We start from the raw sequence: 16,450 nt of genomic DNA, 5'->3' as shown, positions 1-16,450 counted from the left end.
CAAATAGCCACATTTTTTTGTTAGGGATGCTCTTTTACGCAGTAGCTTTCAATATAGGGCGAAACACCTAGTTTTTACCACTATTGTAGTTTTTATCTCGACTCTTTGTTTAGTTTGCGAAAAGATTGTATAATTGGTTATTTGAATCAAAATTAAATAATAATATGTTTATTTATATGTCGTATGTTAAGATCCCAAAAGTAGACTCATATCGTTACGTAGCCCCTTTTTCGCGAAGCAGCTATTTTTGAGTTGTTATGTCTTCTTTGGAGGCGCTCGGATAGCTGTCGGCACATCCCACCCCTCGTGATTGAGCCCGTGCTCTTCCACCTGTCCTGGTAAAACTGGATAGGCCTCCGGGATACTAGTAATCCCTCAATCTTAAAAAAAACTTTTTATGTTTCGAAAATGTGTTCGACTATACCATTTTTTTTTTTTTTTTTTTTTTTTTTTTATTGCTTAGATGGGTGGACGAGCTCACAGCCCACCTGGTGTTAAGTGGTTACTGGAGCCCATAGACATCTACAACGTAAATGCGCCACCCACCTTGAGATATAAGTTCTAAGGTCTCAGTATAGTGACAACGGCTACCCCACCCTTCGAACCGAAACGCATTACTGCTTCACGGCGGAAATAGGCGGGGTGGTGGTACCTACCCGTGCGGACTCCCAAGAGGTCCTACCACCAGGGAGAACCATTTGAAAACATTACGTCAATAAGCTTCATTTAATGTTTAAAAATACAAGTTATTGCTAGTACGAGTATTGCGTGTTTCATCTAAACGATTTTATATTTGATACAGTGCACGATTTACAACAACACAGCAATCATATCTCAGAGTTGGATTTGGTCTGTTTATTTGCGAACGATAGCATAGTATTAGTTGTTCGACTTCATCAAGGTTGTCGCATTCATTAACATTTATAAGTATAGCATTTGTAAGTACTCCGGTATTTGATTAGAAAAAATATGAGATATATCTCTATAAAATTAAACAGAATATCGTTTAAAAATTCAAAAACCGGATTCTTATTTTTTTAATTAAAAGGTAACAAAAAATAGGTTTGCTCACCCTAGGACATTATCAGTCCACAACATGTCCGAACCTGCCTTCACAAAAAAAGAATTGTTTACATTTTTTTTGTAAGCTTTTTCTATGGTTTTGTCAAGGGATATTTTTTACAAGCCACGGGCTACGTGTGGTGAGATTTACAGATTAAGTTTTTATTATGTGCTATGGTGATTCTTTGTTTTGAATCATTAAGAGAGCTAATGGTTTTTGACCTGTAAAACTGACGTTGCTAGTGACATGGGTGTGAGTTAACTTGGCTTAGGGTCTGATCAGCGACAACGCTGTGATACTGTCACTCACTCAGCGCGATATCATGGCTAGGGCAGTGCCACCTTCGAGATGACTTGCGTCTTGGTTGGTACGTCGTTTTGGTACCCAGTCGTCCAGGTACAAAGTCGTCGTGGCCTAAAGCATAAGACGTCCGGTGCATTCGTATCTAGCGATGTACCGGGGTTCGAATCACGGAGTTGGGTACCAATTTTTTTAATGAAATACACACTTAACAAATTCTCATGATTGACTTCCACGGTGAAGGAACAACATCGCGTAATAAAAATCAAACCTGCAAAATTATAATTTGCGTAATTACTGCTAGTAGGACCTCTTGTGAGTCCGCACGGGTAGGTACCACCACCCTGCCTATTTCTGCCGTGAAGCAGTAATGCGTTTCGGTTTGAAGGGCGGGGCAACCATTGTAACTATACTGAGACCTTTAGGACTTATTTCTCAAGGTAGGTTAGGTTATTTACGTTGAAAGTGTCTATGGGCTCCGGTAACCGCTTAACACTAGGTGGGCCTAAGAAATAAAATAAATGAATAAAAAACCCAGAGGCTAAAGCGTCTTAGTGCTACTTTAACCATTGCACTTACACTGCGACGTTGCGTGGGAGTCGACAATAGAATGTCATTATTGTGATTGTGACAAACACGCGCTAGACACCAGATTCGCCTGCCTCATCTTGTCCTCAATGGTCAAAAAGACAAGATATAGAAGACGATGCTTGTCTTATGTGAGTCCATTGAAGAAAAAGCCGGTGGAGTGAGTAAGAGATTCTCCACCGCTGTCGGGTTTGCCTCAGAGTGAGAGTGAGATCCTGCTAGTACCAATTTAGTTCCTTTAGTCACGTCTATACGTATGCATATTTCAAGTCTTTGCTATCGTTTGCTGTCTTAAACCTAGTTACCTTCAAACTTAAACACAAAAGCATAATTAACATAGAATCTATAAACAAAAGTAGGTACAATTTTAAAATCACCAGTTCCACAAGCCTTATTAAGTACATTAAGTGCTTGGTAGTCACTGTGAGTTTTGAACACTTTCCATTTCAAGTTCCCACTGTATACGTACCTGATTATGGCGTACTGAGCTGCAAATAACATGGATCGACAAAACAACAGGTGCGGTATGGTGCAATCTCGCATCATAGCTTAAATTAACTGAATTCAATAAATATATATATGGAGCTGTTAATCAGTGATATTGTACATTTTAGTGAGATAAAGAAGAGCAGTTATTTTATACGTACAGTAAAATACTTTATTTAAAATTAATTAAAAGACGTGAACAATTTATTTGTTTTTCATAAAAGGTTAGATTTAAAAAAAATTATACATAATTTTACATTTTATATTTCAAAATGTTTACTCAAACTACAAAATGATCTCTGTATATATTATATAGTTGGTAGATACATATTTCTAAATTTATAACAACCACCATGAAATTAGCTTTTAATCGACCATCATTATAATTCATTTAATGTTTCATATTGATTGCACTGTTTTTAATTACAAAAGGACTCTGGTATTACAATCAATCCAGTAATCCTGTTTCCCCTTCATATATAAATTTGTAATAGACGTTGAACAAAACATCGCATTTGAAAGAAACGTGTGCTCACAAGTAGAGCAGTAAATTCTAGAATATATCATTACAGAAGTAAACTTTTATTAACTTAATAAGATTAATGGAATCGACTATAAAATATGACTAATGGGTGTACTGATTTACAGCCGCTTAACACCAGATGGTACGTGAGCTCATCTGTCTAGTGACGCAAACAATCTTCGTAAGAAGCGGTTGAAATAAAAAAACAAGTCAAAATAAATACAAACATCTCTATATAGTTAAAGTACAATGAACTCTTCACGGCGCGCGGCGATACTAATCTCCACGCATCAGTCCGATTGCAATTCATTAAAAGTACCAACGGGCATGTGTCGCTTTTTGCATTTTATACTATATTCCATAGACTAGTGATGACAAAAATTACGCTGAATAGAAACATCAGTAAATTCCGGACCTTTATCACACATTTACGATCTCTAGAGATTTTCGAATCTACAAATGGAATGATTTATTTCACTCAACAAAAATAATATATATTTAACAAGCTAATATAAATACTTGCCGCTTAAGTAGTTTCTTAAATAAAATTCTAAGTTAAAGACAAACAATTTAGTTGAAATAAAAATGTTTCAATCACGATTTATTATTGTTATCATAGTGGATTTTTTAAGATTAAATCAGAATAACAAATAATAAAACATAATATATTGTTACGTTATTCATACCGCAATAAAGTAACAAATAATTATACTTTTTTTTTTAAATCGAATAAGCTCATGGGCAGCTGTTACTCGTGTTCTGATACTTACGTTTGTTTTCTTTATTTTTAAATACACACTGAACACAGGAGAAAGCGCTATTCAATATGTAACAGTTAAATCAAAGCTTAATTGCGTAGATATTTAATTTGAACCCTTTAGTTCCTGAGCTATTTAAACCAAGCCAGATTGTATTAGTGATAGGAGACAATTCATTTTTACAGACGTGCAAACCATGGAGAAAAGCTTTCTCCAGTATCTGATAAGTTCTATCTCTGTTACATCGAGCTTTTATAGTCGATCATCGATATTAAAAGCAAACCAATAACAAGCCATATAATAGCTTCCGATTAAAATGCACTAGGGGTTGCCACAGATTAAAAACTATTTAAACACGGCAGGCAGGATTACGAGCTCCCGTACCAATCCTGGCGAGAGCTTTTTCCAATATTTCGTGATATAGTTCTTCATTAAGCGCTCGGCAAACTGTAATGTAGCTATTTTACATTTGTTGACAACGAAATAAAATATAGCGGTCGTAATTTAAAACTGTAATTTATGTTAGAGAAGTATTCACTTTTATTAATATGTACGTCACAAAGCATTGAAACAATCGGCTTACGTCTATGCAAGCAGCTTATACGCCGGAGAGCAATAGGTTGGGGATAAAGTTTCTTCGCATTTTTTAAGAAAATTCACTACATTTTTTAATATAGTATATTTGAATTTAACTAAAGTATGTAGGTACCATTTTGTTCGGTAACTTTTTGCCATCTTGTAGGTACATGATCCCATTGCTATAGAAATTTTGGGGCTTCAGATCAAAATGACTATTTTACGTGATCTTAAACTTGTCGTACATGATCCACTTTGCATCACCAGTTATCAGCTTCTTCAAAAATGGTTCGGTTTCATTACGTCGTAATAAAGAATCACAAATGAGTACACGGCTCATTAGGTTTCTTTCAGTGAGCTCGTGAGGTACCCAAATATCGAGCTTTTTTGTGTACCCAGTTTTTTTCAAATGCGCCAAAACTGTTTTGCGGTCAATTCCCAGTTCTTCAGCTACGTCGTAACTACTGATAAGCCGATCTTGCTCCGCTTTTTCAAAAATGGCATCCATTTTATCCGCAATAGGGCGAGCAGAGCGACGTGCATCTTTGACATCAAAATTTCCAGATCGAAAACGCTTAAACCAAATTTGTGCTACTCTCACAGACACTGCACTAGGTCCATAAACATCGCAAATTTTTTTCGCGACTTGCATTGTATTTTTACCCTTTTTGTAGTAAAATTTTAAAATGTATCGAATTTCTTCATTAGATCCACTCATCTTGACAGTACGAAAAATAAATAAAATCACACATTTTCCTAATTTGAATTTGGAATTATCTTCTTTAAAATTTAAACTTTTAATGATACCAAAACCAGCCAGATATTTATATTGAGAGGTAAAGGCTATTTGGCTTCAGCGATGTTTTTGCTCCTTTACCGGAGAGACATTTAAAGTTTAAAATTCGAAAAAATATCATTCACAAAACAACGTCTTCAGCTATTTGAATGGAGTAAGCTAAATTGAAATACAAAAAACATCGAACTGTTTATGCTAATACCAAATAAAACGCCTTTTTAATTACAAAAATAAATGTAGTGTGTTGTCGCGAAATGTCGCTTGAACCAAATTACTTTTCACCCCGCGATAAATATCTATATGTTGATCTTCAAAAATGTCGTCTGCTATCACACTAAAATTTCTTTTGGACTAAAATAATACTTACGTTAAACTTATCGTTCCTATTATACAGCGCAGCTTTTGATATCACGAACTTGTTAGTGGCCAGTGGCAAAATTAATAGTACGTACACACAGATTTTGTCACTAAGCAGTAATACATTCAGGTAACCATTTAACACCGAGTGAAATTTCAACTCAATAATTGATCTTCCTCTTTGTCTCTACCTTGTCCCACTGGGTGGGGTCGGCACAGCGAATTTTTCATTTTCATTCTCTTCTATCAGCCGTCATCTCAACACTCACTCTTCTCTCTCTCTCTCTCATATCATCATTCACATACTCCATCTATGTCTTCATCGATCGACCTCTTCCCGCTCTACCTTGCACTACCATTTCCATAGACCTCCTAGTCACACGCATCTGTCAATTCAATGTTAACTCAGTCATTGATCAAATAAATAAATCAACGACCTTATTTGAACCAACACCCGATGAATACAAGAAAATCATATTTTACCGCCGAGACACAAACTTGCCATTATTGATTTGAATTAAAATTGAATTTGTCAATGCTCTGAAAGCATAGTAATTGCTTTCAGCGTTGTGCTAATTATAAATTCCTATGTGTCAGCGTTCTGAGCTGAACGTATTGATAGCAATGGGCGCAATATTCTGATAAATATTTAATTCTGTTTGTGTACACTGAAAACGTATAAATTTATTTATTACATTGTTTTTAGTTTGTTTTAATATTATGTCGCTTGCGTCCTTTTTCGCAAGGCCTCATGGGTAATACGACGGATATGACGTCAGGTTTAAGATATGAGTTGCAAGTCTCAAGTATTTTCATTTCATTTTATTTTTTTATGTATGTACACACAAAAAGGAAGACATAGTACAGAGTAATAGGAAAATTATGTTCAAAGACACTGCTTATTTCTTTAAGAAATCTCTTCCAGCAGACCTGCGAGAGGATTATGAGAATAATAATTAAAAGTGATGAGTGTGTGTAGAACAGGTAAAATAACAAATACAACATGAGAATTATAGTAACATAGTACATAACGGCTTTATCCGAAACCTAGAATTGCTTTACGGCATAAATAGCACAAGACGCTGTATCTACCTACACGTGCCGGCTCACAATATGCCGCACCATCAGTAACAATGGATTACATATCCGCTTATGGTCTCGTACTGATAATTTCCAGCTTCGCAAATTCATCCCACCACGGCCGCGTTAATTAGTTTATCGTATTACATTTACGGAGTTAAATAAATGTTCATTAAGCAGTGATACGGTAATGGAAAAGAGGCATAAATTTACGCCAACGAGATTGACACGAACTAAAAAGGATCCGCAACTGGAGTGCCGTTTCATAGAACGAAAATATTATGATATTATACTTTTAAAATTGTTAATTTAAAACTTGTGTTCAGAATAAATTAAACATATAGATGTATCGATATTATTTGAGGACATAATATAGCGTGTAGTAACATAAAATATGAAAGTTATTTATGACTAGCTGACCCGGCAGACTTCGTAGTGTCTCAATTGATAAATAAAAGACCGACGGGGGATACATCAAAGGAAAAACAAAATTGATATTTTTATTTAATTCCGAGCATTTTCATTCATTTATCTACCTTTTAGACCTTTTCTGGACTTCCACAAATAATTCAAGACCAAAATTAACTAAATCGGTCCAGCCGTTCTCGAATTTTAGCGAGACTAACGAACAGCAATTTATTTATATATATATAGATAGAAGATATATAAGTTAGTACTAAAACATTGCCTCTATCTGCCGCGTAAGAGACATCCTCTTTGGAGGGCGAAACCATTATACAGATTAACTCAGACTTCAAATGTCAATTATTATGCTCATGTTCTGTCTTAACACTGCCATGTCTAATTAACTCTTTCAACCACGTATCAAGAGGAGTTTTGTGAGCAAGTAGCCACAAATATACGCCAATTATTTACAATTACTGGTGGTAGGACCTCTTGTGAGTCCGCACGGGTAGGTACCGCCACCCTGCCTATTTCTGCCGTACAGCAGTAATGCGTTTCGGTTTGAAGGGTGGGGCAGCCGTTGTAACTATACTGAGACCTTAGAACTTATATCTCTGGGTGGGTGGCGCATTTACGTTGTAGATGTCTATGGGCTCCAGTATCCACTTAACACCAGGTGGGCTGTGAGATCGTCCATCCATCTAAGCAATAAAAAAAAATTGCTATTTCATTAAATAAATATGTAGTAGTTGTATGAAAAAGCAGCGCAAAATCGAGTATCCGTTTGTGTTGTACATCGCGTAATTCAATTAATTTAGCTTAAAATAAACTGAAATCTGAATTACTTCTACAGTAGTTCGGTCTTTCAGTGAAAGTGCAAATGCTTCATATATGAGTCGACTATTATCAAAGGCGGCAATCTGACTTTTGGACAATTATTGGTAAATCAGAAAAACGAATTATTGACTTTGTATTCCATTGGCAGCCACAAAACTCTTCGGAACGACATCTTAGATAAATAACAGGTTAACTATGAACCTTTATTTAATGCAGGTTTTGAACCGTATTCTTTGAAGGAGACGATTATATTCAAATCAATCTGTATTGACATATCAATAACATTTTTTTGTCCAAATGTACAGATTGCCACCTTTGATAATAGACGACTCATATGATGTAAATGTATTAAGATCGTTCCCAATAGAGAAAACCCAGAAGTAATTCATATGAAAGTTGAGTGATAGAAAAACTACAATTATACAATTCAAATCTGAACTGAAGCCGCGATTGATTTTTTTTATTTATTGCTTAGATGGGTGGATGAGCTCATAACCCACCTGGTGTTAAGTGTTACCAATTTTTGTAGTAATGTGCTCTGGCTTGAAGGGTAAGGCAGCCTTTTTATAAAATACTAATAATACTAAAACAACTACTAAAACTGAGTCTTACAATTCATGTCTCACAGTAGGTGGCGGCATTAATCTGGGTGATCTCGATGGACTCTAGCGACCATTTAATACCAAGTGGGCCGTGACCTCGTCCATCAATCGAAGCAATAGGTGAAATAAAAACGGTTTAAAACGATTTCATAGTTTGTACAAGCATCAGCTCAACAAAGGGCCATCAGAACTGGATTCCAACCCGTGAAATCACACAGTAGCTGTCACGCATCGTCCTTAATGCCTCCGGAACGGAGCTGTGAAGAATTGGTCTTGGAGGATTAAATTTAAGAAATCGAGGGAGGCAATCATCTTAGACCTTAATTTTAGGAGGACACGATTCGTAATTTTAGCGCTAAGTAAGTTAGATCGCCTGTTTTTTTAGCTCTGTCTATGGTAAGTGATGTTCTATTTATTTAGCGGTAAGCAGCGGCTTGGCTTTGCCCCTGGCATTGCTGACGTACATGATTGACAGTAACCACTTACCATCAGGTGGGCCGTATGCTCGTATGCCTACTAGGGCAATAAAAAAAAGTATATTCTTGTTCTAGATGAGCAGAGTCCACCATTGCCGAAGTTCTTTAACACCGAGGCATACCATATACTTAATACCAGTTCAAAACATGAATATGCGGTGTTTGTCAATTGTTACATTTATTGCATCTTTGAATTGGAACGTGTTCCACTAGTTGGCCGCGAAATTTTACCATTTATCTATATGTAATTATAAAAATGAATTGCTGTTCGTTAGTCTCGCTAAAACTCGAGAACGGCTAGATCGATTTGGCTAATTTTGGTCTTGAATTATTTGTGGAAGTCCAGAGAAGGTTTAAAAGGTTAGATAAATATGAAAATGCTCGGAGTTAAATAAAAATAAAAAAAATGTTTTTCCTTTGATGTGTCCCCCATTGGACGGATTCCTTTTGTTTGTTGTAAGTTTATTTTATAGTAAAGTTTAGGTCTTCTGTTAATCAATTGAGGCACTACGAAGTCTGCCGAGTCAGCTAGTCACCAATAAATATTAATTTCTTAATTGTGTTTAATAATAAAAAAACACAATTTTAGTACGTAGTAATACAGACGTAGTCTCAAAATGCATTGCGATAAAGGCCTAGAAAAGATGTTTATTGATCGAAAAACCCACAGTCATTCAGATATACATAGTTACGTTGTACGGTGGCGTTGTTACCAGATTTCAAATATTTGTTAATTCTGGAATTTGACCATTTAGTCTATATTACCTTAGTACAAATAAAATTGTCTAAGCTTTACCATCGTCAAAACCCGACCAATATCCTGTAGTAGTGTATCTTGGAGTCTGTAGCGACATCTATTGACGTTTTTTGGTAATAAAATAACTTTAAAATGAAAATATCTTTATTGTGTCTATTCCCATTTCATTTAAATGTTATTGACTTCAGATGAGCTTATTACTGGTGGTAGGGCCTCTTGAGAGTCCGCACGGGTAGGAACCACCACCCTACCTCTTTCTGAAGTGAAGCAGTAATGCGTTTCGGTTTGAAAGGTGGGGCAGCCGTTGTAACTATACTGAGGTCTGAGACCTTACAACTTATATCTCAAAGTGGATGGCGCATTAGTAGGTGTCTATGGGCTCCAGTAACCACTTAACACCAGGTGGGCTGTGAGCTGGTCCACCCATCTAAGCAATAAAACAAAAAAAAAACATTGAAGTTAATCAGGACTTGAGTATCCTCTTACGATACGGCATCCAAACCGTATAGACGCCGATTTGTGTACGGCAATAAAATATTTTTTTTATTCAAATTTGTTTTTTTTTTTTTTTTTAATAAAATCACAAAACTGACATAAAAAACAATAAGTACTGTTATGCTCAAAATTGTAATAATTTTTTAAATATTATATACTTATATAGTACTATTTATTATAAACAATGTAAATGATTATTATATTTATTTTGAGCACGATGAGATTGTTCTAACTTTTCATTTAACAATTAGGCTAGTGTGACTATACCTACTTTTGATGATTTTTCTATTTCTAATCTTTAATTTGGAACAGATTAAGTGTCACGCGTACCACAGACCTTCTCGTTTCTGTCACATAGCCACTTTTTTTTATTGCCCTTGTAGACAGACGAGCATGCGGCCCACCTGATGGTGAGTGGTTACCGTCGCCCATGGACTTCAGCAATGCCAGGGACAGAGCCAAGCCGCTGCCTACCGCTTAGTACCCTCCACAGGCCTCGTTTGAAGAAGGACATGTCATAGCGCTCGGGAAACACCGTGGAGGGGAGCTTATTCCATAGCCGGATGGTATGTGGCAAAAAAGACCTCTGAAAACGCACTGTCGATGAACGCAGCGGTTCCAGATAATATGAATGAGCTGTTGTTGTTGTTAATGTTTTTTCGGTGTCACTTCTGTGCACTTCATTGTGCATACTATAACAGAGTTTTATTTTTTATTTGCTCGGAAGAGGTCATGCGATTGCACTGCGACTGATATGGATCTATCATGGCTAACCCAGTATACTAAAACTCTTTTTTACAATTCTAAATAAAGGTTGGCTAGGAAGGTAGTTTCGCGGTGTCTAAGGTAATTGATTAAAACAAGGAGGGCCAATTCGTCCGTCCATTTTAAATAAATTCCGCTCCAAAAAATACCTGATTCCGTCATCGCCGTTCATAGATAGTTCCTTACTATTAATTTACTAACTCCATCCACAATAGTAAATTTGTTACTTATGTGTGTATAATAAATATTTTGTTACCTAGTTACCAACGGTTGCATACCCGATCCAGTGGACCGAAGGGCTCGACGAGTAAAATAGCCCATAGACACAGCCCAGTGAGTTTCTCACCAGATCTTCTCAGTGGGTCGCGTTTCCGATCCGGTGGTAGATTCTGCGAAACACTGCTCTTGCTAGGGCCAGTGTTAGCAACACTCCCGGCTTGAGCACCGTGAGCTCACCTACTAGCTCGGAGAATGTAGAATAACCCCTCGAGTTTACTGAAATAGGTAGGAAAAAAAACCAACGACTGCTTCACACTAAAGTTTGGTATATTTTGGCCCTACAATGAGAACTCGATCGAATATCGGTAAACACAAACAAACAATTTGCGTTATTTTACCGTAAATTATATATCGTGTTCAAGCTTGTTTTGTCGATTACTTTACCTGCAACTGTGATAAGCCGTCCAAACTTTCACTTACGAATCATATTTAGGAACACTTACATTGCTGCTTCAATCTCTATGTATGCGTAATTTTTTGAATAGATAACAACTGTACCTGAGGTACGACAAAAGGTGCCGGTGATATGGCGTATTATGAGCACAGGGAAAACCCGCCAACCTGTCCATTTTTGTAGTAAAGCAGTCGTTTCGACCTAATTGAAGTTCAACTGTTATTTAAAATTGAGACTTATCCTTTGTCGCTCAAATTTGTTTTTACTTTATTTCTCCCTATCTAATCGCTAATAAACCAGGTAGACGGACATTGTCAAGGAGGCCACAACCACGAGCGTCCCGGGCGCCATTAAACAGGCCGAATGCAGGCAATATTGGAGGAAGCTGGTGCAAAAACTGGACCAAGGTGGTCACGACCCTCAGTAATGAGGAAGCGACGAAAAAGAAGAAGAAGAAGAAGAATCGCTCGTAGTCTTGAGGGGATATATCAGCTTCGCCACTCTGGTAGGCGAGCTCACGGGGGCTCAGCCTAAAAGAGTATACTAACACTCACCCTAGGAAGAGCTAGTTTTTATGTTGTTGTGTCCATAGGAAGCGGTAACCACTTAAAAGCAATTTTGTCCGTCTCAACCACAAATAAATTAAGTAATGATCGAAAAAAATCGTAACACTACTATAGATTTCTCTCTCATAATTCTTGTTGGAAAAGGCTGTCATTTAACAGCAACGCGGGCTTAGTAACGTACAGAAATGGGCAAGATGCTGATACCTGCATCTGTGATGATGGTTTATGTAGGTTCATCACTCACCTACTGCCTTTTTTTTGATAATAAATATTTGTTGTGTGGCAACGCAGTTTCTATTTGAATAATATTCGTATGTCTTATAAGTATGTTGAGAATAAAACACCAATATTCGTGTTGATTCCTGAGTGTAATATGAGAAACAGTAATAACGAAATTAAATGGTTTAAAAATGTGTGAGTAACCACTAAACACCCTGTAATAATATCATATTCGATTTCGCAAACCACCAATTTTAAAAGATGCGAGATATTTTTGTAATTAAAGTGAGTCATTTGGTCCTTGGAGTTTTAGCTTGTGACTAATTTCGTGGTTTGGATGATTTTTCGTCAAACTTTTAGTTTAGTTTAGGTTTCTGTCGAAGCCAGTGGTGCAATGGATTTAGTGCGTTAGGATTTCACGTTTACTGAAAGGTCAGTATCGTTATGAATTTTCAATGTTTTATGTAAGAAAATGGAATTATAAAAAAAAAAAACTTCATGCTGACTATGATTAACTATACTGTGTATTTTTACAAGTTTAATTTTAAAGGTAATTTCTTGGCCTACCTGATTTTAAATCGAGACGAGAATTCATAAAATATCTGCTTTGTATTGTACTAGTTAAGATGTAATTCCATTCTTCATCTGAAATCGTTGTATGAAATCATCATTAAATGTTTTATTCTTTGGTTTACATTAAATTTTAATTGTGTAATCTGAATGTGTGCAGTGTGATGATACTTATCCTTTTATAGTGGAGACGTCAAGCTAAAAAACATCAATAGAATCATGAATATAAAAAAATATTGGCGGTCATTTGTTTCTAGATATAGAATTATTTCGTGATTTTCAAAAAATTTTTATAACGTTAAACATTTTTTGGTTTTTTGTTCTAGTATTTTCTTTAATTTTCCCGAGTCATAGACATAGCTAAAACTACTTTCACGGATTTATCTCGCGTTTATTATTATCATTATATTATTTTGCAGTTTTTGAATAGTTCACAGTTTTCGTGGTCGCGGACGAATGATTTTATTTATTTTAATTTTAGAATGAAGCCGCACTTATCTTTAGAGTTTTAATAAGATTATTATTTTCACAAATGATTTTTTTTCTGAATAGTTTATATTTAAATGACTATTTAATTCTTAGTTCTATTAATATATTAAAAGTGTTTCGCTAATTAAACATAATGACTTTTGTGCTTGTTGATAAATGTTGGTTTGGTTTTTTTGTAATCAAATCTTAGTTACTTTTGTACACAATAATGAATATTCAGTTCTAAATTGTTTTAGCGTCCACTTTAATTACCGCGAACATTAATTATCTACTAAGAATTGTTATAGTTCAAACAAAACAAATTCTAATACAAACAAACACACGAAACGCACGGAAATGAAACCAAAGCTTTTACGGTTAGTTACGTAAAAAAAACACTTAAAAAACAAAGTTTATTGCTCGATATCGGTCAATTGAAACAAAGGTTTGCACTCTAATCTACAGCTAATAAAACCCGAAACATCGGCTCGCACATTAACCTAACGCTTGTGGTAGAGCCGCGCACGTAAACTATTATAACCGACCGTTGCATTACCGAATTACTACGAATCACACTCGACTTAGTCACTTCACCGTTTAAAACGATCCTAGCTCGCATTAAAAACGTCTACAATCGTCTGCCTTAACAAAGAGTCGTTAAATAATACGGAGATCGCGCGACGTGGCTGTGCAACTCTATCAGGTCCGCGTCCGAGTGAACGCTTTCCGTTTAACAACCCCGGCGACCCGAATCCTCCTTCGTTACGTCATCTCACCCCACACCGACCGACCAATCGAATCGGGCCATTCACTTTGGCGCGCTTTCCGCACTCCAAATTCGAAATAAACACCACAACCTCTTTCCCTTCCGCAAAGGGAACGTATAAAGAATAGCGAACGAGAGAACACCACTTTGTCGGTCGCTGTTGTAACGTGATGTAACTCAAATAAAGCGAGACAGACAGATGGCCCGGTTTGTCGTTAAAGGGGGACAGGTGAAACGGTGTCAACGTTGATTGTAGTGGCAGAGTGCGAAGGGTACGTGCTACCGTGGGTCCACTATTTATAATCAAATGGGTCGCGTTTGTGTGCGCGTGTGTTTACGTTATGCACCGCACCAGCACACGGAGAGGGGCCGAGCCGGGCAATGATGTGCACGAAGTATTATCCCTTATTACACGATTCGCTTCCGCGCTGAACGCACGTGCAACAGTCGTCACTTGGCCGTCGTTACCGGGCGCGGTGCGAAGTGCCAGTTTGTTTACATCGCGCTCGAACAACGATGTATAAGTGCTTTAGTTAGCGCGATTGTGTCATCGACCGTGCGCGGCCCTCGGCTAAATTGCGAGTGATTCACAGACAATAATCGTACGTTGTTTTCGGAAGAGAACTTTTTATGTGAAACTTTTTTAGTAATTTTTATTCGGACCGACTTAAGTGATCTCTTTAGCCGAATTTAAGTGCGAATTTTCGAGACTCGCTGTGCCATCCGTAGTGCCGTGAACTATTTGTTGTGAAAATTTCAAGGAACGAAGCAACTTTTTCACGACATAGAGATATTTGTTCTTGAAAAAAAGTTTGGTCTGATATTCGTACATTAGCGAGACAATAGAATATTGAGGCGGGAGGAGCTAAATACACAAAGGCCACACAGTATTTATGCATACAAAATCAACCGCAATCAGCCCACGTTTCCGTAGAAAAAGACAAAGATGGCTATAGCGTTCAACTTGCCAAGCGAACGCGAGGCTGCGGACGAGAACTTTTCACGTCTGAACCGGCTGCTGGCCGAGCTGTACGAGGTTCTGTGCCACATCCTGGTCTCACGACAGCCTGGCGAGGTCCAGGAGAATCGTCGAGGTGAGTGCCCTCGTGCGCCTAGCCCACCACTATACCACTTAAGATGCAATTCGACCTACATTGTCAACTTAGTTATGGTTGTGGCCATCATTAAAGTGTCGCTCGCGTCATCACTCTTCAACACCATCAGATAAAATGAAGATATAGATAAGTATTGTTGACAGTGATGCTGCATAGCAGATGGAGACTGTTGTTACGTAATTTTAAGTCCATCATTATGTGCTCTTGATTTGTTTCATTGTGAAGAGATGTTGTGTCCGACTGCACTTAAATTGCAATGGTGGTTAGGGCACGGTTAGAACGACATGATAATTAATCATCTCGTTTTATTCCGTTTACGCATAAAAATTACTTTTTTATAAGATGAATTTTGCTTTTATTTTTCCTTCCAAGTTTGAGTGAAGTTCGACAAAACGCCTCTGTACCGAAATATGTAAAAGCTTAGTTTAATTTCGTATCGTCGCGTACAAAAATTAGCCTCGCTCGGATCAATGTCAGATTCTCTCAATTTTTTCCGTTGTATAAACATAATAATGTATAATAACCAGTGATTTTCAATGTTACAAATCGCTATAAGTCTTTGATGATATAAATAAAACTTTTTCGTTTTTTCATGGCTTTGTTAAGTTTGAGCTTAGAACTTTCGTTTGATCTCTTTATTTGTGTTTTTGAATTTTAGTTCTGACTATCATTTTAGTTTAATTTATTACGAATAAACGATCGAATAGGTTTTTAATAATTTTGTTCACGGATCTCAGTTTTGCGTTAAATTCCAAATAAAATAGTGTTAAGGCTTCGTTCTTTGTTTAGGTGAATTAAGTGAACCAGATTAAACATACGCCAAATATAAATTGGTTTACTCGTAAACATTTTACGCAATTTTTTATTAATAATTTTCCAAACAACGAAATATTTCTAGTACTATTAATAAAATTGTACACATTACTTCTCGAATTGTGAGTGTAAATAAATAGTAGTTCGTTAGATTTTTGTTAAAATAAATTAAGACATTTTTTCGACTGTTCTGTTTTAAAAAAAAAAAACACGCACCAAATTTGGTCGTAAAAATATAAAAAAAAAAAAATATGTATAAATATAATTCACTAAGCTTTTTAAGATTTATTTAGAAAAATGTAAATAATGCATTTATTTTTTTATGATTTTTTTTTTATATGCGAATTTCCAATATAATCAATAAACTTAACATATAAGTGCAGTGTGTAGTTACAT

General features: G+C 36.4%; 1 protein-coding gene across 1 annotated transcript; it reads left to right on the top strand.

Annotated features, from left to right (window-relative positions):
* The first annotated feature begins 14,980 nt into the window (after window positions 1-14,980).
* Window positions 14,981-15,619, top strand: Ibm1 (IAP-binding motif 1). Its single transcript, NM_001166341.1, is given in 1 exon segment — window positions 14,981-15,619. A coding segment is annotated over 1 exon segment (282 nt). The 5' UTR covers window positions 14,981-15,072; the 3' UTR covers window positions 15,355-15,619.
* The last annotated feature ends 831 nt before the right edge of the window (window positions 15,620-16,450 follow it).

Source organism: Bombyx mori, chromosome 7, assembly GCF_030269925.1.
Source record: "Bombyx mori chromosome 7, ASM3026992v2".
In the NCBI taxonomy this organism is placed as follows: domain Eukaryota; kingdom Metazoa; phylum Arthropoda; class Insecta; order Lepidoptera; family Bombycidae; genus Bombyx; species Bombyx mori.
This window is presented reverse-complemented; position numbering and strand designations above follow the sequence as displayed.